Raw genomic sequence first — 22,714 nt, forward strand, 5'->3', positions numbered from 1 at the left:
GCTTAGGAAGAGGCTAAAATGGATACTTTACGGAGTCATGTATAAATCAGTATGTAAACAAATGTTCTGATGGTACAGATGTGGCAAAAAAAAAAAAAAAAAAAAAAAAACGCTGGTGTCCACTGTCCAACTGCAAAACCGGATTTTGACAACCAGTGCTCTCTGTGCCTCTCTGGCCATTTCACAAGCCCCAATTTTTTGTGGTTATTTTCTCTGTGGGTCTACGTGTTTGTGTTTTCTCTCCAACGTGTTTCCCAGATGTTTAAAGGCAGGGAGTAATCTGAATGATTGACCTCTTAGCATAGTACCTTGTACACAGCAGACAGACCTCTGCTACGGGTTTGTTTGGTCACTTAGCATGATCTCACCAGGAAACACCATTTGTTTTCCTTTTTTTAAGTAGGCGCTACGCTCCACATGGGGCTCAAACTGACGGCTCTGAGATCAAGAGTCCCACGCTTCACTGACTGAGCCAGCCAGGTGCCCTGTTTTTCTTTCTCGTTAGTCTAACTCTGGAAACCAATGGGCCATATTGTTCTGGCCAGAAAGCTTTGGACCCGTGGCAATTTCAAACTCGGGACTTTTAGCAGCTTTGCACGTTAGAAACTACCAAGATGCATTAAGAGGCAGGGTGGTCTTCTGGACAGAACATGGCCCGACCATCTGGACTTACTCCACTTAGCAACAGAATATGCATAGCTTTCTCTGCTTCCCAATCCCAAGGCAATGCCACAAACAGGTGGGAGACGAGAGACTAAGGGAAGCCACCTCCCCCTATGATAGGCTCTTGGCACCTGTCCTCTCTGCTCAGCTACCAACCACTGCAACCAGCATCAAATTCAGTTAAATACCGTCCTTTAAAAAAGGACGCTTCAGTCTTTTGAAATGTGTGGGGATAATTATGACTCACATGTTTCAAAACATTAACTAATGTCACTTGTACAACCTAGATACTTCACTTCTTTTTAAAAACACACAAAATATTACATGCAATTGGTATTCTGAAAGGTCTTGTAACATATGCTTCTTTCTAATACAGTGGTTAAGGAAAATTTGTGCCTACTAACCACTCTTATTTCCATTTACAAAATGCTATGTCTCCATAATACCTAGGAGGTCAGTCATTAGAGGTTGCAACAATATTTAAAAAAAAATTATTATAGAAATGTGTGGTGCAGTCTCTAGATGCTGCAACCAATGATTACTGTAGAAATGTGCGGTGCGGAGAGAGGAAAGAGGAAAGATGTTACTTTTATCTGGAGGGTTAAGAAAGTACGAGAGAGAAGAAAACTACAGGCTGAGTCTTGAGGGATAAAAAATACCTCGATAGGAAGAGAGAGGGGGAAAAGCGGCAGCTCAAGAAGGAAACGATAAACCCAAATGTGTGAAATCAAGAGTTGGTGGAGGCCACTGAGCGGACGAGCTGCGTCTCTCCTCACGACCTTACATTTAAGTGGAGTTATTCAGATGCTCTTGGTTTCCATATCTGTGTAATGACAATGATAGTTTGTATGCCCTAAAATGTTGCTTGGAGAAAGATGTCGAGGAAGTTACATTCATGCTTCCTAAGTAAAATGTTTTCCTACATAAAGATGCTAGTTTATCAACTAGAAAACTAAAGTAAGTTTTGTAAAAGAGTAAAGAAATCAGGAAGGTCTTGAGAATATAAATACACATTTACTCACCAACTCATGAAATACTAAAACTCAGGTTTCACTGCTCAAAGCGCAATAAAAGAAATCATTTTACTAGAAAGAAAATAAAGCACATTTTTATAGCATAGAAAGTAATCTGAAAATTCATTGGACAAGAGGCCAAAAAATATATGAAATACATACTTTAAGAGCGTTTTAAATAAAGTCATGGAGCATAGATTTATAATGGTTTAACTAAACCATGTTAAGAATGGCAGGATTCTGTTCACAACCTTTGAGGACAGGAAGAACCGTATAATAGCCTTAATATGGATCAGTTGCAAAAAAGAAAGTCTCAATAACAACACGAAGATGACTGAACTCTTAGAAGAAAGTTACTATACAAGCCCAGTGTTCATAATAGTGGGGATAGAGAACATGAATTCTAATCAGATCCATGCCATTGACTTGTGAAAAACATTTTAAAAGTTCAGCGAAAAGGTAACTATGCTATGAACACAGAGGTATCAACTCTAATAGAAAGGAGATTCTGAAAAATAAAATTTTGATCATATAACTCTATAGTCATAATCTTAGAAGGAAAGGGGATACCGCTACAGAAATTGCTATGTCTTTCCAAGAACTGCTCTGATGAGTTCTGATTCTACAGAAATAGAAATAAATGGAAACAATGACACAAAAGTAAAGACAATCACAAAAGTGGGAAGAATTCTTAGAAGAATGCAAGAGAGGCCTATACCCAGCAGGAATGAAATTGAACATTTTGAAAAAATACCAAAGGTAAGTACATAGAACATATTTAAGCATATGTGAAGAGGGGGACAAGGACAAATAGAAATGCTTTTGGGGAAGGCCATTAAAAATGTACAACAAAGATGAAAGAACTGTTCAGTTCCCGTTTTGTGGGTCTCCCTCGGCAAGCAAAAAACCCCCATTCATTGGAAAGGGTATAATAAACCACATGGGCATGGAATTTCAGCCCAGGCGGTAGGGGCAGTGGGGAGAGGAGAGACACTAGAGACGCCATCAGATAATCTCAGAACAAGAAGCACGTGTGAGGCTGAATCCTGGAACCTACAGGATACGATACTAGGTTAGATGCCACCCACTTTCCTTCCCTGTAAATCTGAGTTTGCAGCTTTATTAAGCTTAGGTCAATTGACCTTGAGAACTTAGTGCAATATTGAAACTGCTCATAACAACTACTAGAATTCCAAAGAGTTGGTGTCAGTTTTGGAATGACCACTTACTACGTGACCTGGGGGGAAAAAAGAGAAAGGTTGAGGGTAATCTTCACATATTAGAAGGAAAGGGAATACAGAAGGTGGATCAGATTAGTTAAGTGATACACCAAAGGATGGATTGAATACAAACAGGAAGGGATATGGCAAACCCATTTCAGGTTCATTCATTCTTTTCCCCACTGACTCAGTGAATATTTACTTAACTCCCTATTGTGTCGCACGGTTTTAAGTTCTAGGTAAACAAAAATCTCAGGCCAAAGAAGACTGGCCTAGTCAGATAGGGCAATATATAAGTATGTATGTAGACAAATGCATACTTTAATTAAAACATGGGTTAAGGGGCGCCTGGGTGGCTTGGTCGGTTAAGCGTCCGACTTCGGCTCAGGTCATGATCTCACGGTCCGTGAGTTCGAGCCCCGCGTCGGGCTCTGTGCTGACAGCTCAGAGCCTGGAGCCTGTTTCAGATTCTGTGTCTCCCTCTCCCTCTGCTCCTCACCTGTTCATGCTCTGTCTCTGTCTGTCTCAAAAATAAATAAACGTTAAAAAAAAATTTTTTTTAAAATTAAAAAAAAAAAAAAAACCATGGGTTAAAATAAAGGACAGAGAGGAAGAAACAACCAACTCTCCCAGTGGAAGTGATTTTGGATTTTCTTTATGGATGACTGAAGGTGAAAACTGGAGGGATAGTAACAAGAAACAAAAAGTGTTTCAGGCATCAACACCACTATGAGCAAAGACACTCAAGTGAAGAGAACACTGCATGTACGGAAATGAGTGTTTTTGTTTGACTATAGCTTAAGCGGCAAATGGCGGGGAGTGAAGTTGAAAATATAGGTGGGGGAATGATCGGGAGTTTGATGTCCATAGGCAATGGGGCCCTAATAGAGTATTTTAAATTGGGAGTGACAGGATCAAATGATAATTCTTAGAGTGATGTAAAAGGTAAGCTCACGGGGAGAGAAGCTTGAAGAGGTTAACCTATTCTGATATAATTACTAGGGACCAGGCCAAATACAACAGCGGCAGAGGAGATAGAGAGTGAGAGTAGATTAGATACATTTCTGCAGACAGAGAGACAGGACTTGGTGGGCAATTGGAATATGGAGGTAATGGTGCAAGAAGGTAATATTCAAAAACTATTCCCAGGTTTCTGGTTGGTGGATAAAAACAGGGGATTTCTGAGGCACAAGAGCAGTTAAATATTAGTTCAGCTCCAAAGGAGGAAATTGTGAGCTTTCTATAGAGTAATCAATTGTTTCCATTATTGAACTTCTATATCCAAGCAGGCTGTCCCCCAGGCAGATATTGGATTCTCCTGATAGCAACGGTGCTAGCCTCTGTGTTTGGCACACAGTGATTCTTGGCCTTTGAAGGACATTGGAGTCACTCGAGGGGGTCTTTGTAAATATATCTGGACTCCACCCTCAGATTTTTAAACCTTCAGTGCATCTGATGTGAGGTTCCAGGCATTTTTAAAAACATCTCCAGAGGACATCCTGATGTGCATCAAAATTTGACAGCCAATATAGGATACAGTCAATAAGTAACTGATGAATTAATTAGAAGAAGGAAGGAGGGCGGGGAGGCTTTCTGAAGTTTTTGAAGAAGCAGCTGGTTGGCCTACACTCAACTGTATGGTATCAGTAGGAAAAGTCTGCAACGTGACCTTTCATATTTTCCAATCTTAAGGATTCACGGATGTGATGCTATGGTGTCCCTGGCTTCAAGTCTTGAAGAGACAGCACTGGCTCAGGGATCACTGGTCTGCCTCAATGGATCTCTTTCTCACATCTCTTGTGTTATTAACCGCCATCCTGACTTCTAGCAACACATTCTTTAACTTTGTAACATTTTATGTATTTGCCCCAATGCCTGCCTCTTCTCCTAGACTCGAGATCCATGAAGGAAGGCATGCTGTTTCTTTTGCCCACTATTGTGCACCCAGCATTTACCTGGAAAAACACAGGTTATTGAGTAAATAAATGAGCAATGAACCAAATTTTTCTTACAAAAAAATTTTAGGCTACATTGTGTCACTTTAAATATGCCTACAGATACAGACCTGTCCATGAGTGTATTATAGACCCAGAAAACAGTTTCAGAAATGATAAGAACACACACAGCTACAGACATTTTAAGATTTTTTTTTTACCTCAAGAAAACATTTTGCTTCCAAAACTTCAGTATTATATAACACAGCTCCTTATATAAAATAAATCAAATTTAAAATACGGAATAAATATCTAAAAGGATGAAACAGGCCCAAGTATTGAACCTGAGAAGTATAATTTAGACTGTGGTCCTGTTTCTCATCTAGATCTAAGAAGCCTTAGCCTCAAAGTCTGATTAACCGGGGGCTTTCATATCCATTATGTGTTAAGGATCAAGTCCGACAATTCGGTACAAAACAAATACGTGAAGGACAGGATGGGGAATCCAAAGTTCATACTAGCAGAGCCGTAAAAGAAGGAGAAACAGGTGGCCAACGTGAAGATCCAGAAATGTTAAAACTCCCTACACCAATTGTGATCAATACGCTTCTATACTTTTGAATAAACAGTGGCTGATAGTACTTACTAGAGTATTCAACTAACTCATGACATTTTTGGGCCATTTGACTGCCCTGGGGCTGAATGTGAGTTTTTTGTTTGTTTGCTTGCTTGTTTGCTGCACAAAAATGATCAAAATCAGAATTCTACTTTACCTACAATTTGCCAGGCACCTACTACCTGCTGTTACCTTGTTACCTTCATTTATGTCAGCTCATCTAACTGTCACAACAGCAAACCAGAAATCAGAGTGACTGGAGATGTATGCCCGGAACTGGAATACTATAAAAAAGTGTCCATTAAAAAAAAAATCACTGAAGCATCATCTTGATCCACGTGAAAATGTATATTATATGTATAGAACCACAGTTTTATTAAAATACTAAATGTAAACCTCAACCATGAGAACAACAGAGCACTATATTTTGGCTAATGATATAATTTGGTTAGTTTACTAAGGAGAAAATAATATTGTTTCAATTGACGGTACACAAAAGATATTAAAATCAGTAATAAGATATACTGACCTCATATGCCCTTTCATATGAGACACTGAGAAGGGCATAGCCCCTCTGTGGTATTCTTGCCCAAATTGTGTAACCTCAATTTAATCATAAGAGATCAGACAAACCCGTATCAAAGATATCCCGCCAATAACTAACCAGTACTCAAAAAGTGTCACAGTTTTGAAAGAAAAAGAAAAAAAACGCAGAACTGTCCTACTCATTTTTGATATTTTTGGTGTATCCAGAGCATCATTCTGAAGACCAGTTGGCAATACGTAGTATTGGATGCATAAATGTAGGCTTAAGAAACTGGAATAATTCCATATCGCATCAGGATATTAGCTACATTTTATGATGGAAATTGTTTTTATATTATTTGCAATTTTCCCCGAACAGTTATAATCAAAAGAGGATTCTCTGTTAACTACAGACTCTAGTTAACGGACTGAAAATTACCTTACACTGAGCTAAATTTACATGTCATTTCTTACAAAGGCTGTATGTCTTTCCAAATCAGTATCTGAGCTCAGATTATTGAGTTTTGATGGTTATTTTCATTGCCCTAATAGGAAAGCGGATACACAAGAGAAGTGAAAAAAAAAAAAAAAAAAAGGCTGGGGGGTGGGTGGAGATTGAAGGAAGGGGGAAGGAGGAAGGAAACACTACTCCCTTATATCACATTCATTAACCCGTGAATACTGCTAGATGCTCCGGGCTATAAGTGAGCAGCTTGTTTCTAAACAGATTTTAATTTTTAATCCAGTGGAATAGGTCAGGCGCAGGTCTCCCACCTGGAGGCCCTGGCCCAGAACCTACCTGCCCCAAGGCAGTATGGCCGGTCTGCTAGTAATGGTCTCCTTTGGGTAAATGCAATCTCCAGGCAGCCACTTGGCTTTGGGTGCTCTGATCCCAAGGACCAGTGATAAAAGTTGGATGAGATCTCACAATAGGGTGGGTGTTTTCTCCTAAGATATTTTCTAGGAGTGAGAAAAGACATAGCCAATAAAAAACCTTTTTTTAAAGTAGGAGTAGGAAGGGGGAGATCTATGTTTGAAGTAAAATTCTAATAAAGATCAGCTTTACTACTTAATTAAAATTGGGTAGAGGCATCTATGTTGGCCTAAGCGCGATGTTCACAAGACAAATACTCCGACCCGCTGAAGATCTCCTGGGGAATCAAACGTGTAAATGGAGGGGGAACTGAACAGAGCAGTCCCCAGGGCGTCCACACATGGGGCTAAAACAAGCAAAGATGAACAGAATCTGACTGATTCCCAAGCTCTTCACAGACCTCAGATTAGTGCAGCAGGTCTCAGCTGTCCATGAAAATGAGAACGCATTTTAAAAGCTGCATTTGAATTTTAAAGGTACTCAACATTTCTGCATTGTTTACTGAGAAAGGTCAACACTCCCGATGTTTTATTTATGCGCGGCAGAACCCCAGTCTACAAGCACTAGGTTTGCCACATGGCATTTGCTGAGAATGTGTTAAACACATGGTTCCAGAAGCTAGAATATTATTTTTCCAACCAGCAAGTGCATTATTAAAGAACTGTGCCCTCTGCTGTGAGACAGAACAGGAGGCAGTGGTGGCCCTGTGCTCTGAATGCAAAGGGACACTGACTGAGTCACTCCCTATCAACTCTCACCGCTACAACATCAGACCCACAGGACCCTGTCTCTTTTCAACTCCCTTGTGGCCAATCTAGAAAAAAAAAAAAAAAAAAGAAAGAAAAATGGAAACATCTAAATAAAACTCATATAAAACCTCAGTGCTAAGCACAACATCTTTGGTTCTTTGGGCGACCAGCATCTCAATTTGGATCTGCACAAACGTTCATTTGGATCTGTCCTCATTTCTTCCTGCAGATCAAAGGTATGATATACTGACTCCTTCCAATAAGATTTGTGTTAAAATCAGGAAATGCCCATGCAGGAAATTTTTTATTAACTGAACCTGAAATAATACATAATACATACCACTTTTATGACAGTAAGAAAAGTTATTCACTGTAGTTAGAGTATCTGTTGTATAAATTTAAAATCTTCTCAGGAGTAAGTCCAGTGTTTTAAATAGACTATGGAAAAGCATGAAATTAATCCCAGATGAGTTGTGACTGGAATACAGGGGCGCCTTTATCATTCTAGGAAAAATACTTCTCTACAACAGGCAAATTCCCTGATAAATTCAGTAATTATCCTTTTTACGTAAATATTTTTCACTTGGAAAAGAAATGTTCTCTTCAAACTATTCCCTTAGTGCATTTTTTATAGATAATTTGGTTTACATACATTAGATTTACATACAAATTATTCCAGTGTAGTCTTCTACGTAAAGCAAAGTGAATCTGTGACTAACATTCCTACCCTATTCTGACGTGGTAAGCAAATCAATGACCGGTATCCTCATGGGCGTAAGTACTGTATGCCTAGCTTTATATAACACTCTCTTCTTAAAAGTAAGAATATAAAAAAAAACTTAACACTTTGGGAACTTCAGAAATTTCAGAAGACTACGGGTTTTAAAGTACACTTTTATTTGATACATTTTCGTAAACCTCAGAATTCTTACGTGAAAAGAGTTGACGCTGAGGGCACCTGGGTGGCTTAGTTGGTTAAGCGTCCGGCTTTTGATCTCGGTTCAGGTCACTGTCTCACGGTTCGGGAGTTTGAGCCCTGTGTCGGGCTTTGTGCTGGCAGCACGGAGCCTGCTTGGGATTCTCTCTCTCCTTCTCTCTCTCTCCGCCCCTTCCCTGCTTGCTCTCCCTCAGAATAAATAAATAAATTTAAAAATCGTTTACAAGAGTTGATGCTGCCATAATTTCATCCAATCCCCTACATATGTATGAAGCTCATCCACTATCCTCTGAGCAGGTGACACGAGACAAATCAGGAACAGTCTGTAGTTCCTGCTCTTCGAAGAGCCCACAGCTGGGCTGGCAGGACAGACACACAGATAAGTGGTTGTAATGTACTGGGACTGTCTTCCAGTGGTAGGAATAAAGGCTCAGCAGAGGAGATGACATTCGAGCTAGGTCTTAAAGGATGAGTAAGATTAGACCAGGCAGCAGACGAGAGCATTCCAAGTTGGAAGAAACAAATAAGCCCATACATGCCAGGTTTTAAAAATCAGACTTTTAAAAGTGTTTCACTTCAAAAAGAGTTAAGGTTGCAAAGCCTAACATGAAATGAGATCGCAAACTGGATGGTTTCTTTCTCACCAGCCTGCCCTTCTCCCATGCGCCCTAGATGTTTAAGAAGTACGCGTAATAAGGAGCAGAGGACTGACAGTTGCTCGGCATGCAAAGAGAAAGTGAGAATCCTTCCGTAACTGAAACAAGACATGGAGCCAGCCCTATAGGCCTGTGAGGAGAGGTGCTACCACTGAAAAGAGAAAAAGTGTACTGCAATAATCATGCCTTTTTGGTCTGCTAAAAATGCAAGTTAATCTCTTCAAGAAAGTGGGTCTGCTATATCTGATGAAATGGTAGGGTACAAAAGTCTATAAAGAACTCATCAAACTCTCACACCCAAAAAACAAAGAATCCAGTGAAGAAATGGGCAGGAGACATGAACAGACACCTTTCCAAAGAAGACATCCAGATGGCCAACCGACACATGAAAAGATGCTCAACATCACTCATCATCAGGGGAATACAAGTCAAAACCACAATGAGATATCCCCTCACACCTGTCAGAATGGCTAAAATGTACAACTCAGGAAACAACAGATCTTGGTGAGGATGTGGAGGAAGGGGAATACTTTTGCACTTGTTGGTGGGAATGCAAACTGGTACAGCCACTCTGGAGAACAGTATGAATAGTATGAACAGCATGAAGCTTCCTCAAAAAATTAAAAATAGAACTACCCTACGGCCCAGCAATTGCACTACAAGGTATTTATCCAAGGGATACAGATATGCTGTTTGGAAGGGACACATGCACCCCCATGTTTATAGCAGCACTATCAACAATAGCCAAGGTATGGAAAGAGCCCAAATGTCCATCGAATGATGAATGGATAAAGAAGATGTGGTATGTATGTACATACACACACACACACACACACACACACACACACACACATACACACACAATGGCATATAACTTGGCAATCAGAAAGAATGAAATCTTGCCATTTGTGACAACACGGATGGGACTAGAGTGTATTATGCTAGGCGAAACAAGTCAGTTAAATAAAGACAAATATATGACTTTACTCATATGTGGAATTTAAGAAACAAAAGAGATGAACACAGGAGAAGGGAAGGAAAAATAAGATAAAAACAGAGAGGGAGGCAAACCATAAGAGGCTCTTAAATATAGAGAACTGAAGGTTGCTGGAGGGTGTTAGGTGGGGAGCGGGGATGGGCTAAATGGGTGATGGGCACTGGGAAGGGCACTTGGGATGAGCACTGGCTGTTTTGTATGTAAATGATGAATCGGGAATTCTACTCCTGAAACTAATACTACATTACATGTTGACTAACTTGAACTTAAATAATAAAAACAAGGGTCTGTGAAGAAAAAAGCCTGCAAAGTGCTGTCACCTACAGGGTCTGTAAGAGTTCTGCTCTGTGCTAGGACCTATTGGTCAGCAGGGAGGAGAGTAAGGAGAAATGAAGAATTTCCTTTCAGTGATTTAGTCACACTGGCACCTTGAGCGGAGGTGAAGCCTTCACGTTTTGTATTATGTCCCTCTTCTGCACCAGAGGGGACAGTGAGGGGGGAAAGCAAGGTCAGGTAGACCTGGAGAGGGAAAGGAGTTCTGAGAAGTCCCCGTCATTAGCTGGGTTCTACACAACGGCTCTAAGTCCAGAGGATTCGAGCGCTCAAGGGAGAATGGCTGGTTAGTGGCCAAGAGATTAAGAAGAGGACAGGACTTTGCTGGGTTTTCAGAGGGCCCAGAAGCTAACTACACCAGAGTTTAAACACCTGAGGGAAATTTAGTTAGCTAGAACCTAAATACAATAGGTAACATTTTGCGTATTCCCATTTCAGGAAATGAAGCTAATTCATTCATATTTCACGTACGTGTGAGTGCATGTGTGTGTGCACCTGTGTGTAACAGACAGAAGGGTTAAACACATAAACTGTCTGGATTGTGTTGTTTACTTTTCTTTGAGCCATCTATAAGTAGAGTCAAGTTGTAGGAAGAATATATTTAGGAAGACATGCGTTGGAGATGTCTTCTTTTATTCTTTATTATTCCCTATACAAACGAAGGCAGCTTCTGAGAGCTGAGACCCTGACTCCTTAGCCCCATGTGACCTTCATGCTTCCGCCCCAGGTGTGCAGGCTGTGAGGCACGGTGCAGGGCTGCTGTGGGCTCACGAGGCGGGGCTTGGACTCCGGCTTCCAGTTTTGGGTCTGCTGCTAACTTACTGCATGAACATGGGCTGGTCACAGTTTTCGCAGGTAAAAAGGAAAAGCCAGCATTTGCATTTGCGATGCTTTTCACGGCTGTTTCCTTATCCAATGTTCTCTGATACAGTAGCACGATGTTATGTTATAGAAATGTTTTCATCCTCCTGGGTTTTATAGATTCACATTGTAGAGCCACTGTAATAATAACAATGCCCCATCTAGTGTCAAAACAGGGAATACTGGTACAGGAGCCCGCAGTGAGGACCAGAGCTTGAGTGTGCAGCGTGGCCGTTGGCAGGAAGGCTGCCCGGGTGGTCTTCGTTAGATCCCACTGACCCACCTTGGTGACATGGGACATTTTTGAAAAGACTTGGTTTTGCAACTTTGAGGTGTGATGTACAACACAAGCCCAATGGGGCTTGTAGTAAGGTTGCACAGAATCATCTTTCCTATCATTTTTACTGGCAGCTACGGCCGTGGACACAGAAGAGCCTCGGGGGATGGCCATCAGAAGGCAGTACCTTCCTCATGGAAGACGAGAAGAGCTTCTGGGCGTGCCGTGCACAATCCAGCCACATTCTGGCAGCTCGCTGAGATTTTCGCAGACCAAAATCTGGGAGTTTGGCAGGGTTTCAATGACTTCACCTTTCCCTTTTCATTTCTTTCTTTCCAAATGCTCCCACAAGGAAAGCGCATCTGATCATTAACAGCTAACTACATGCTCTTGGATACTTAACTGACTGAGCCACCCAGGCGCCCCTCTACATGCTCTTGGAGGTTGTGCACCATCCTGTCCCTCTTCTGACTTGGTACCATCTCACAGTAAAGACGACAAGGGAGGGAACCGACACAAATACCGGGACGATGCACGCGTCATTTAAACCAACCATCCTCCTCCCCACGTGCTGAACCCTCCTGTGCATCTTTTTCTCCACGAAGCGCAGGGGCAATTTAGTTTTTACATCACCGTGTAAAAATCGCTTTGTTTTCTAACCTGCCTCCCTCTCAGACGCCAGGTCCGTTCAGCGGAATACTTGCGCCGTATCTACTGCATGCCAGACGCTGTCTTAATGATGTCTGGGCTGAGAGAACATAATGAGCCCGAACGCAGAAATTCTCCATCATGCTGCCTCTCCTGCCCACAGCCCTGTGACCTAGATTACTAGAAGCACGTTTCACGTCTTGTGACCAAGTTCTCAGCGGCAGAGGCTTTCCTTCTTGCTTATTATACTTAAGCCTGATTCTCTTGATGGTTGAACCCCTCCCAGCGGATGCTTACCTTTCAGAATTCTCAAATACTGGCTGGGCTGGCAGCTATAACAACTCACCTGCCCGTTCACAGGCTTTGATCTCTTCTCACTAAACCCGGTTTAGCTTGCTTCTCTGTGACCTCCGTCACTGGTCTGCCTTCAGTCCTTACCTTCCAGCCAGTCACTAGGACTTCTATGATTTACTAGCCCAATTCAGCTTCTGCCTCACCCTGCACCCTGGCTTGCCGGATTAATCTGCCCCCGCTGTGATCCACATTCCCAAACTCACTTGAGTCTAGGCTGTGCCAAATTGTCCTTAACTCCACAGCTCCATATTCCTGGTCTACGATCTTCACGCCCATCCTGAGAATGGTGTGTCCTTTGACTGCATTCAGAGTGAGGATCTGTGTTCAGTCCCAGTGATCTCCATTCAGGTCTGGCAAGCTGTGGTAGCCTTGAGTACAACTACTACCTGCTAACCAGCACTCCAGAGGCTCAAATGGACAACTGGCAAATGAGATTTGCCTCGGAGGGCTACTGGAACACAGTGATCTTTGATAAATGCCAAAGAAAGAAGACATCTGGAATATTCTCTGATCATCAAGGCTGGTGCCTGGGGACTCAAAAACCTTCTGACAAGTTATGTAAAGACGCCTTTAAAATAACAAGTGGTAAATGTTTGGAGTTGTGAGTGGATACTGGAAGCTCCTTCAGGTTAAAGAATCTACCGATATCCCCAGGGTCAGGCACAGTGCCTGGCATATAGTGGAGTTGATAAGTATTTGTCGAATTAAAATCACTTTGTTGAGAAAAGTATGTCAAAGGCACTTTTGGGGGATGTCTAAATTTCCCAGGGATCTAGATGCAGTAGGACCTCTTAAGATGCCCAGGGAAAACTATCAGATCGGTTGGACCCCTCAATCTACAAGCTACAGAATTCTTCAGGCACTAGAGTCTGTGAATCTACACCAGGGGTAAGAACCACCACAAGAGAGGAGTAGCAACTCTTCGGTGACCTAATTTACATTTCTCTGCTAGGATCTTCTATACCTTCAGTTTTGGCCCCAGATGCAAGAGAGCCTTCCGGACGGCTACTTACTCATAAGTAAAAGTAGGAAGCTGGGGTTGGCCATGCACCTCTGATGTCTGAAAACACCTATCAGCATGAAACAGCCAGCTACGGGCCCTCTAATGGAGCCCAACAGAGTTGCCAAAACAGCTGGATGGCAACGGGCCTAGAATGTAATGTTCTTAGTGAATGGTGTAAAGTTAGTGGTTTAGAACACTTAATTTTTTGTTGTAGTTGAAGCTATCCAGAAATGCAGGGAACACGATCCTTAGGTCATTCAAGGGTGCAAGATTTTCAAAGTATATTAGAATGTGTTAATGCTCACTTCACAGAAAATATAAAGCATCCATTTTTAAAATACGCAGAGCAATCAAAGCTTTTAATTGAGCAGAAAAACACACACAGATATAGCAATGTTTAGTCCTCGCTGTCCCTTCTGACAGACATCTTCAGAGATAAATTTCCACAATGGATGCTTCAATTAAGATGGTAATATTTATTGAAAGGTAAACCATAAACGCATAGCCACTTGAAACACTATTGAACAAAAGTAATTTATACTACAGCTGGTGCACTGCATTTGAGCCCTGCTTTGATTTTATCAGCATTTGTCAATTAATCAACGTGAACCTTGTAAAACATGTTCTCTTATTAGCGGAAACAAGCAATTGCTTGCAGACTTTGAAGGAAAGGTCGTTTAATAATTTGCTAATTGTGCAAAGATAGATTTAAATTTAAAAAGAAAGGTAAACTCCCATTAGCACTGTGCATACGGTATGACTTTAACCTTGCTAACTTAAATGTGGTCAATGGTTCCATTTTTGGTTTTAACTGAAGAGCAGAGAAAGATTAAGACAGGAAAAAAAAAGTAGCTTCAGGTTTTTAAATTTAAGAAACTATTTGTTGTCACTTCTGCCGATTCAAAAGAGTTGTTAGCCTTGAGGGTATGGTTATAAATAAATCAACTATATTTCCTTGGCAAAAAAAAAAAAAAAAAAGGAAAAAAGGCAAAGCAAAAGAAACAGAAAATAAGAGCGATGCAGTGGCAATGTTCCCTTTCTTTCTTTCTTTCTTTCTTTCTTTCTTTCTTTCTTTCTTTTTCTTCCTTCCTTCCTTCCTTTTTCTTTCTTTCTTTCTTTCTTTCTCTTTCTTTCTTTCTTCCTCTTTCTTTCTTTCTTTCTTTCTTTCTTTCTTTCTTTCTTTCTTTCTTTCTTTCTTTCTTTCTATTTGCCTCCACTCATCCTTCATTCTGCTGGATGAGATGTCAGCTCCTGCTTCTAACTGCTGGTTCATTTTAAGTTCAGTAAGTGAGAAAGAACTTGAGTCCAGCTCTCTCCAGAAAATCCACGCCTGGGCACACTCCCCAACACCCTCCCACCCTCCCTGCCAGCAACCAAGAGAGTGCTTCAGTTTCCAGACCACCACCAAGGACTCTGTGGTCACCCACAGCACTCCACGAAGTTTCAAATGGGCAACATACCTCCGGGAGCAATTTCTACACTGGGGTCTGCAGGGCTGAATCGAGAAATCCGCACCATCTTAAAGGTGTAAGTGAGGCTGAAGAGGAGATGGCGCGCCTCGAGGCGTTTGTAGGCTAAGAATTTTGTAGGGAGCTCACAGGGACAACATTTGTGGAATGGATATGGGTCTTGCCAGACCCAGTCTGGGCAAACTGCTCTGCTGCAAAGCTCCTTTTATAAGAGTTAGGAGGCCCAGGTTGCTCTCTGCCTGCTCAAACTGGCTTATCAATCCATTCCATTCCATTCTGTTCTCTGTTCTAAATAAGTCATTATTTCAGGCACATTTCCCTAAGCAGATGCAAACACTCTTTTCCAGTGTGAGACTCCCTTGGGCAAATTAGGTTTCTTGGAAAAGGGTCAAGGAGCAATCAAACAAAACACCTGCCAAGAAACAAGCATGTGGTTTCAGGGGATGCCGTCAGTCACGCAGGCCGCGAGTCAAATTTTAGGCACTGCTTGGGCAGCAATGTTGAATTTGGTAGGGTCGGTGATGGGGAGCAAACTTCTGATATCTGCAGCCAAAGTTTCTTTTTGTGGTCATAACCAACAGGTTTATTTTTTTCCAGTTTTATTGAGGTGGAATTGACAGAAAAAAAATTATACAAATTTAACATATTCATGTTATATATATATACATATATATATATTATATATATTTTATATATAGTGAAATGATTCCCACAATAAAGTTAGTTACCACATCTATCACCTCACATAGCTACCTTTGTGTGTATGTGGTGAGGATTTAGATCTTATGGAAATAAAACGGATAGTCATAAGATAATGGAAAATTTCCTTGTCTAATATTTCTAATTAAATGCTGCTAATCCAATTCCAATTTCTTAATTACACTGTAGTAAAACTTTTATAAGGAAAAAGTTACCATCAAACTGCTATCTTCTTTTCTCATCATCTTATCTGACAAATGTGGGATATTTCTGAAATAAATGCTCATTATTTTTTTTCTTTGAGTCATAGGGAGAAAAGTCCCCTTTGTATTCTTTTAATACGTACTTTTATTAACTTCAGCTTCAGATAGCTCACTTCCATATATCAAGATTCTTTTCTTTTTTTTTTTAATTTTTTTTAACGTTTATTTATTTTTGAGACAGAGAGAGACAGAGCATGAACGGGGGAGGGGCAGAGAGAGAGGGAGACACAGAATCAGAAGCAGGCTCCAGGCTCTGAGCCATCAGCCCAGAGCCCGACGCGGGGCTCGAACTCACGGACCGCGAGATGGTGACCCGGGCTGAAGTCGGACGCTCAACCGACTGAGCCACCCAGGCGCTCCTATCAAGATTCTTTTCAAAATAGAAGCGATAAGAGGCAAATGCAAACGTGGGAAGGAAAGCAGCTCGGGGACATACTAGCTGCTCCCCGGCAGCAGTTACTTCGACCTAAAACACAGAGACCATAGTTTGAAGCCACTACGAAAAATGAATGGATGTGGATGGCAGGTTTTCATTTGTTTCCCTGACATTCTGTAAATAAGTTTGTGTGTTTCAATTCAAACGGTTCCATTATCTTGGAGGTCTTAATCATTTGTAATAGCAGTTTCTGAAGTGTTCAAAGCTTGTGCTTAAGGAGCATTATCGGCATTTAACGTAGTTATACTACCTTCAGCAGATTTACAACTTCGTTCATGGTTATCCTTGATCATCTTTATTTAGAAGTAAGTTCAGGCTGATGAGATGGCTTAAGCATCCTTTGATGTTTCAGCTTATTAGTTGTACCCTCAGAACATCTTGTTCTGCTGGCCACCCTCACACTCTTCAAATGGAACTACCATTGGCAAGGTGAAGAGGGGAACGGTGGCTGGTGGCACGAAAACGAGAAAACGCAATTAAAAATGGCAGCCTTGTTTTAAAATACACCCGAGGTATTTTGGTTTTATTCAGGTATGGGGAGGCCAACATTTTAGGAGATGCTTGCCGGTGCAAAGACAGTCTGCTGTTTACTCTTCCCAGGAGGAGAGGGGCACACAGGGCCAAGACAGACCATGCAGGGCCACTTTGGGAAGCACCAGGGTCAGTTGGAATAAGGGAATTGTTGGTCAGAGGGAATAAGGGGGGAGAGAGGGCAACAAACTTTTTTGTGTGGTTTCCACAGAAAAGCAAAGTGGGTTCTGTGGTTTAGGGTTGGTTCCAAATTGTCCAGTACCTGGCCCCGGGGTGATTTAGGGCGGGGGGGTGGGGGATAATGTTCTGGATTGCATTTGAGAGCCGGATTAAAGGAGGCCTGTGGTGGGGTGAGGACTTAGGATTGCCTGATCTGCATATCGAAAGGGTGTTCCTAGGCCAACTGTTTGATATCTGCAGGAATTAGCTAACCCTGCAAGGGCAGGGCCTCCCCTAAGAACTTCAAGGCCCCAAGATGTCAAAGTATCATAAAATACAGAAAATAAGAAACACGATTAATGCAACCCTGTCTAAAACACTGCTATAAGAAGCATAAAAATAGAGCTTTGAGACTCTACTGTGCGTAATAATCACTAGGGTATTTTGTTAAGCTACATTCTGATTCATTAGATCAGGTTGGGTGTGAGACTTTGCATTCCTAATGCAAAGTGCTGCTGGGACCACACTTTGAGAAGTTAGGGATAATAATATCTCTAAAAGTCCTCCCTCTAGGTCACCTTCTGCAGAGAAAAGGGAAGGACTTAACATTTACTGAACCCTGCTGTGAACCAGACATTTCTAGGCACTGAATATTCAGACTTTATCTTGATTCATTGGGACAACGTTTTCTGCTCACAGGAAAAAATGATCCCAATTTTATAAGTAACAGAACTGAGGCTCCGGATGGTTCAGTAACCTGCCTTGGGTCACTTTGCTAGAAGGAAGAAGATATGAATGCATCTGACCTAAAAACTTTTTTTTTTGTCTCATCACAACAGAAGTACAGATGGTACACGCTGATGGAAAATAAAAAGTCTCTGCTGGTAAAGGCTTCTTCATAAAATATAAAGTCCATGAACTTGAATCACGGGACATTTACAACTTGACTTCTGAGAAGAGGGGAAATTCCAAATGGTGTTCATTACCTCAGGACCAGAAATAAATAAGTAAATAACTTATATTTTATTATAGCTATTTGAGAAATACTTCATATGGGATTCTCTATTAAACTGGGGTTTTTAAGAAGTGTTGTACGTACATAGTAAGATATATGCAACAGAAGTTGGTCTTCCTCCCATGTGCCCTTAGTTCTATGACTCAGATAGGACTACTGTTAAGTTTGTGTAGTGTTCTAGAAATTCTGTACAAGTAATAACATTCTGTACAAATAATATACTTTTTCATACAAATTCATTCAGACAGTTATTTTAAGGCCCTGGGGGGGGGGGAAGAGCAGTAAATAAAACACACGAAAGCCCTCATGTACAGTACTCCAGGAGGGAATATAGACCATAAACAAACAAGGAAAATATATGGCACGTCAAATAGGGATAAATGCCAATGGAGCAAAAGTGGGAGGGGAGATGCTTACACTTATAAATGCAGTGGTTAAGGAAGACCTCGTTGCAAAGATGGTATCTGTGCAGTAAAGACATGAAGGAGGTCATCCTATTCCACACTGACGTCTCCCTTCAGCACCATATGTTAAAGCCCTCACCGCATCAGAACCGAACAGGTCTACCTCATTCTCCTTAACGACTCCATCGTAGTCCACTGTTTGCATCTATGAACGTTTTGGATGAATCCTGTTATGTAATTTGTTAAGATGATCCTTGAAGTGGTTATAAAAAGATCTGGGGAATGTGGTATAAAGCCTGACGAAGTAGAAAGGGGCTTAAGTTAGGTGTGAAAAGCTGTGGATGCAAGTCCTAGTGGGCCACTGGCCCCAAGAGATCATGTTATCATTGAGTAGTTCCAGAATGCCTTTTTTATGTTAGTGGTCTGGCCTCAAGAGAGGGTCTCCCTTTTCCTGTCACATCTTAGCCTCTGCTAGTGTCCATCAGGCACAGGGTGATGTCTAGAATCTTCTCTAGCTGGGGGTCAACGTGACACACTGCTCGCAATTTTCCTCAATGCTAGGCTACCTGTAATCCTTGTAGAGTCAAAGAAAAACGCCCTCCAGGTGACACGTTTTATACATCCCCCACAAAGGAAGCATTAGCAAAAATTTTAGGGAGCAGTTAACCCCCTGGGCTCTGAACACAATCTTCCCCTTTAGGAGAAAGCTCATAAGCTTTCTTAAAACAAAAGCAAACAAAATCCCTACCTTCCAGTAATATTTATTTAGGTAGATGCAGATGTTTAACTATGGGCCATATGACTGAACAGATTTCACATTTAATGAAAGATTAATTTATTCATTTAATTATTATCTGAGGCAGTACCTGGATTATGTCAGCACTCTGCCAAGCTCTATAGGAGGAATAAATATCAGCGCAATATGGCTCCCGCCCTTGTCACCTTCTAGCCTTTGAACAAAGACAGGACAAGTAAAACAAAACCAAACCAAAGCATAATTGTGGTACGTGGTGCCAAAGGCAATACGACGAGAATTCAAACGAAGGGGAGAATGCTATGATCCAGAGCCCCTCTAAGACCCCTCAGAGAGGAATCGGAGCCAAGATCCAAAACAGGTAAGCAGAAGGTAGAACAAGGGAACTTTGGGAATGGGTGAGTGTGTGTGTGGATATGTGTGGGTGGAAGGGGAGCAAAGGCCCAGCGAGGGGAAATACAGGTGTTGTAAAGGTACCTTGCAGTGGCTCTGGAGAGCTTAAAAGCAGAGTGTGGGGCTCGGAGGACAGGCAATGCTGGTTGGAGTGAGAGCAGCCCAGGGTCCTAAAGCCCCTACACTTTGTTATTAGATGTGGGATCAGTAAACTAGTTCTGAAAGATATCCAAAAAAAGCACCATCAACTCCTTCTGTTTTTGTTGTTGCTTTTTTGATATATGGGGGGTGGAGGTGGGAGGGTGAGGTTGTACACTTGGGTTTTACAACCTGTTTCTGATTCAGGTAGTTTTTAAAACCAACTTAACACCTATCAAAATAATGTATGCCTACAGTTTAAAAAAGCAAATAGGGCTATTATTGTACTTATAAAGGCCTATAACTAAAAACAGAAATCCCCTATGCCACCTGTCCCATCACCCCTTCCTGCTCCACAGACGAGACCACCTTTTTGTTTGTTTTTATTATGAAAGGTAGTTATTTGCCAGAATGAGCTTGCTATACAGGTAAGACTTTTGCCCCACCCGGTTAGTTACTCTCAGTTTGATAAATCTATGGGCTTGTCCAGAGGAGAGAGGCTGACCAGTAACTAACCCATCACATCCCACAAGGAGGTTAAATCCTGTCATGGGAGAGAAAACTATTTTCAACTTCCGAATCAGGAATTTAATTCCATATATTTAAGTAACGTGCACATACTGGTATCTCTTAAATTGTCATTTAAGAAATGAAAAAAAAATTATCATCCTTATCCCATCACTACCTCTTGACATGCTTCTTCCCCCATCCCTCCAGTATGTTAAAGTATTAATTTGGGACTAAATCAAAATTCTGTTTACAGAATTACAAAATGTGTTTATAAGGTTTACATTGTTAGGACTATATAATAATTGTTTACTACACATGTAGTGTAAGAATACACTTCCCATCTTGTTCAATATTTCATTTTTCTTGGTGGCCTTTTTTTCTTTCTTTGTGTGTGTGTGTGTGTGTGTGTGTGTGTGTGTGTGTGTATCTGTTACTGCTCCTGAACTTTTCAAAGGAACTTTAAAAGCCCTATTACACCGTTTTGTTTTTGTTTTTGTTTTCATGATCAAAGCCATTAGTTTATCTGTCACATCTATTCTTCCCTCAAGGGGCCGCCCATCTAGACCATCTGGTCTAGCGCTTTCCCAGGCCAGCTGCCCACCTGTTGTCCTGGGGCTTCTTTTTAACACCATCTTGCGAAATCCCTGCGCCTCTCGCCTGTGTTGGGTCCCCCGTTTCCTGGATCCCATGGTTTCCTCTTTCTTGGTTTACATCCTCATTTTTGTAGAGCACATTCTCTAGTAGCTTCCTGAGAAAAGTACATGGGAGGTAAATTCGTTGAGACCTTCCTTGAGTGTCTGAAAATGTCTTAATTCTACTCTGGTGCTTGCTAGTTTAGCTTGTAATTGAATTCTAAGTAAAAAGTCATTTCCCTCAGAATTCTGAAGGCTGAATTGTCTTCTAGCTTCCAGTATTGTGCCTGAGGAGTCTGGTGACATTGGTATTCCTGATCTGTTATATATGACCTGTCTTATTTCTCTGGAAGGTTTTGGAATCTTCCTTGTGATCCCTGATGTTCTAAAATCTCAGACTAAAGACTTTCAATGATTCTCTATCCATTCTTATCCATTGTTCTGGACCCTTAAAATATGGAAATTCCTTATTGTTCCACTTGAAATTTTTCTTGCATTATTTTTTAAGATTTGTCTCCTCACCATTTTCTTCTGTTTTATCTTCTGGAACTCCTATGATAAAATGCTGAACCACATGGACGGATCCACTATATTTCCTACCTTCTTTTCCCTCTTCCCCTACTTACCATGTTTGTCTGCTAAGCTACTTCTGAGAAAGTTTACTAGACTTTATCTTCTGCATCTTTGAATAAGTTTTTTTTTGTTCTGTTTTTTTTTATTCCTTTATTTTTTATTTTATTTTTTTACTAAGTTTAATTTCTAGGAGCTCTTATGTTTGGACTGTTCCTTTTTTATAGGATGCACTTTTTATTTCGTGTGCTCTCATCTTTCTAAAGATACTTAGGTTTTTAAAAGTTTTTCTTCTACTTCTGAGTTATCTATATTTTCATTGAGTGGCTCCCAACTTCTTTCTCTGTTTTGATCTCTATATTTTATTCTATATTTTATGTTGGGAGCTATACTCAAATATCTGGTGACTCTATTTATATTTAAGGCTCACACACACACGTACATATATGTACACACACACACACACACACACACACACCTGGGAACATTGAGTCCCTGAAAGACTGACTAGAAGCCTCAAGTGGGGGCAGGGCATTTTTATTATCTGGAAGGCATCCTTGTGAGGTAGCCAGGTGGGGGATCCAGCCATTTTGATGAGGACTCCAAACGTCACTCAGATCATTTCTCAGGTTGTTCAGTTTCTCTAGATCAGAATCCTTCAAACTCTTGCCTGAAGAGCCTGTCCCTGGCTCTGGGTGCTCTGGAGCTATGCTCTGGAATAGTCCAGGAGGGTCTAACCTGCCGTCTATGGAGTTTCATTTAATTCCCCTGGCTTCACCTCTCCATCCTGGGTCTTGCTTCCCTGAGTCCAGCACATCTCTGATTCACTTTAGCCCAAGACTATGCCTCAATCTTCCGGCACAGATGGAGAACTGTAGTGACAATGTGATGTAGGCAGAGGAACACAGTCTCACAACTCCCTATATACTACCTTCCACCAATGACTGCTAACTATTCTGTAACTCCTGTGACCAATCCCCTTTTGTCTCATCTTCACACCCTTCCATGCCTCCCCAGGGCCCTGCAGAATGAATTTGCAGGCTTCTCTCAGTGTGCCTCAGTTCCCGCTCCTCCATCACTG

At 41.3% G+C, this 22,714-nt stretch overlaps 1 protein-coding gene across 12 annotated transcripts in view; it reads right to left on the reverse strand.

The window, feature by feature from the left end:
* The window catches only part of ENOX1 (ecto-NOX disulfide-thiol exchanger 1), a 572,287-nt gene that overhangs the window by 247,812 nt on the left and 301,761 nt on the right, over positions 1-22,714 (reverse strand). For 9 of the 12 annotated variants that reach the window (XM_053899210.1, XM_019447469.2, XM_019447473.2 and 6 more), the window contains exon 6: positions 21,033-21,179. The exons of 2 other annotated variants lie outside the window; for them this stretch is intronic. In XM_053899210.1, coding sequence (XP_053755185.1) covers positions 21,033-21,120 — 88 coding nt within the window. In that variant the 5' untranslated portion in view covers positions 21,121-21,179. Of the gene's footprint in view, positions 1-15,120; positions 15,410-21,032; positions 21,180-22,714 lie in introns of those variants that run through there. One more of the 12 variants, XM_019447471.2, reaches the window with a different exon arrangement.

Source organism: Panthera pardus, unplaced genomic scaffold, assembly GCF_024362965.1.
Source record: "Panthera pardus isolate Hobbes unplaced genomic scaffold, ASM2436296v1 HiC_scaffold_1, whole genome shotgun sequence".
Classification (NCBI taxonomy): Eukaryota; Metazoa; Chordata; class Mammalia; order Carnivora; family Felidae; genus Panthera; species Panthera pardus.